The sequence below is a fragment of the Propithecus coquereli genome, unplaced genomic scaffold, assembly GCF_000956105.1.
Source record: "Propithecus coquereli isolate 6110/MARCELLA unplaced genomic scaffold, Pcoq_1.0 Scaffold47, whole genome shotgun sequence".
Classification (NCBI taxonomy): Eukaryota; Metazoa; Chordata; class Mammalia; order Primates; family Indriidae; genus Propithecus; species Propithecus coquereli.
The window spans coordinates 3,544,450-3,546,762 of NW_012150507.1; the positions used below are offsets into that span (position 1 = coordinate 3,544,450).

Sequence of the window (2,313 nt, forward strand, 5' to 3'; positions counted from 1 at the left end):
ATAAGATTTAAAAATGTGTGTGAATATATATGTGCCTGTGTATGTGTATATATGCATGTGTCTCTATATATTCTTCTGTAAAGTAAAAAACACTAAGTGTACTAAATGTTAACGGTAATTATTGCTGAGTGGTAGAATTACAAGTTAATATTTGTGTTTTCTTTATGTATTTCTATGGTTTCCATGTTTTCTATGAGCAAATTGTTTTAAAAGGAAAAAACTATCATTTTTTAAAATGCAAAAGCATAAGCAGAGACTTCAGTATTCATAAGATACCTAATTATAAAAATGACCAGTTCTGGTCACAAGGCAGAAACCAGATAAAGATATTTAACAATTATTCGGGCCTGAGTCTGAGACAATGGCCTCAGGCTCTATAAATCCATATTTTCTCCCTGCCTAAGATCTGCTCTCATTTTGGATTAGTGGAAAACACTGGGCTTTGCAGTTAAAGGGCCTGAGTTTAAATCCCAGGTTTTCCCTCTTCTTAGCATTTGACCTTGGGTAAAATATTTAACTTCTCAGAGCCTCAGTTATCTCACATATAAAACAGAGATAATCGTGTTTCTTATTGTTAAAGTTAATTTAAAATTTAAATGCAATAATATACGTGCCTCGAACAGTGCCTCGAATATTGCTCTGCTTTTCCTTCCCTACGAGAACAAAGTATCACAGTCCAGATGAGAACAGCAGGGGCAAACGAGATGTTCCGGTGGCCTCTGGGCCTTTTCCAAATTTTGTAACAAACTCAGAGACCCCCAAACTATAGTTGTGGTTCTGAGACTGCACCTGTGCACTTGGTCCAATCTTTTTCCGTCACAGGCAAAACTAGATCTTTGGCTTTTGAACTAAAACCCTCAAATGGCTCCACACAACTTGGATGCTCTCAAAGCACAAATACAAGCTCTTCTGTATCAAAGCTTCATTAAAGAAATAGAGTCCTGAGAGCCCACACTATGTACACAGAGCAGAATCCCCTTTCATGCTCTCACATTGCACTCTCAGGTCGATGACATTCATTAAATGGAAAAACGTGTGAGTAATCCCATTGGTTATGTTTGTAGGTCCCGAGATGTGGCTGTAGTTAAAGTGACCATGAAGTTCGAACCCAATAAAGTGAATATTCAAAAGAAAAACTGCCTTGTGGAGGGAAAGGAGACAGTATGCATAAATGCTACAGTGTGTTTTGATGTGAAATTAAAATCTAAAGAAGACACGATTTATGAAGCTGGTAAGCATAATAATTATAGCAAGTATTTTGGGGCAGAGAACAATATATTTGCTCCAGCATCAAGAAATCCCAAAAGGATATTGTATTTCCTTTGAGCATAGTGAGCTGCACATCCCGTTTGCCCCCATGAATATGTTGACCCTTGAGAAAAAAATCTGATGCAGGAATAGGTTACGGAACCCTCTAAATTCTGGAGCAGAAATTACATGCTTGTATGCAATGGCCTCAACATTCCATGATTCCCCTCTGGCTTTCCTATATACTATGAAAAATTGTGTGCTAAAAAAAGGAAAAAAAGAAAAAAAAAAAAACCTATTCAGAGGTAGAATTTGGAAATTGGTCTCCAAAAAAGTCCAGTTTTCCCTCTTGGGGCTTTTCACAAAGAATCTTCGCTCCCTTCTGCTGCCCCCTCCTGGGGAACACTGACATTGCAGAGGACCTGAACGTTTGGCGTCCCCCATGTTCCTGCGATCCCTTGGCTCCACTGAAAAGACACCTCTAGTTTTTGAGAGTCAGACTTGTTCTGTGCTTGTGTTCTCGGGTGCATGATGTGAGCCTGTGCATCCACCTCTTCCCTATGCTCTCCTTTTTTAAGGCAGTTTTTTATGATGTTGAAATATGGTGGAGTCAAAGCTATGAAGGCCAGTGGACATATAACAGTAATTTACTCTGCAACCAAATATAAGTAGAATGAGAAAAACTATAAATCTTTAAATTCTGTTTATCTTGATTTGTTCTATATGTGCACATATATTCTCTATAATAGTCTGACTAGAATGTAAGGAGGTACAGGAGTGTATAATAATCATCAAGGTTTCATAGGCAACATTATTTCAGTCCTATTTTTGTATAGGAACTAAGTGATCGAATAAGGAAGATGATAGTCTTCATAGAAAGCAGAAGATTTCACTTATTTTCCTTATTGTGGTATGCTTATTTTATTGAGCTTAATAGTGCTCTGGGCATAATCTGTCTCTTTATAAAATAGGTGAAAATGTCTTAATACATATTTTTGTCTCTGTTGAAATATAACATAATCAATATTCCAAGCAGGGTCCCAACATTTCTAAACTAAAAAAATA

The 2,313-nt window shown here is 37.0% G+C and overlaps 1 protein-coding gene across 1 annotated transcript in view; it reads left to right on the forward strand.

Moving 5' to 3' along the window:
- Positions 1-2,313, forward strand: part of ITGA1 (integrin, alpha 1) — a 177,490-nt gene that overhangs the window by 147,206 nt on the left and 27,971 nt on the right. Inside the window, exon 16 of the mRNA XM_012655294.1 lies at positions 1,065-1,231. Within this exon, the coding sequence (XP_012510748.1) occupies positions 1,065-1,231 (167 nt within the window). The remainder of the gene's footprint in view (positions 1-1,064; positions 1,232-2,313) is intronic.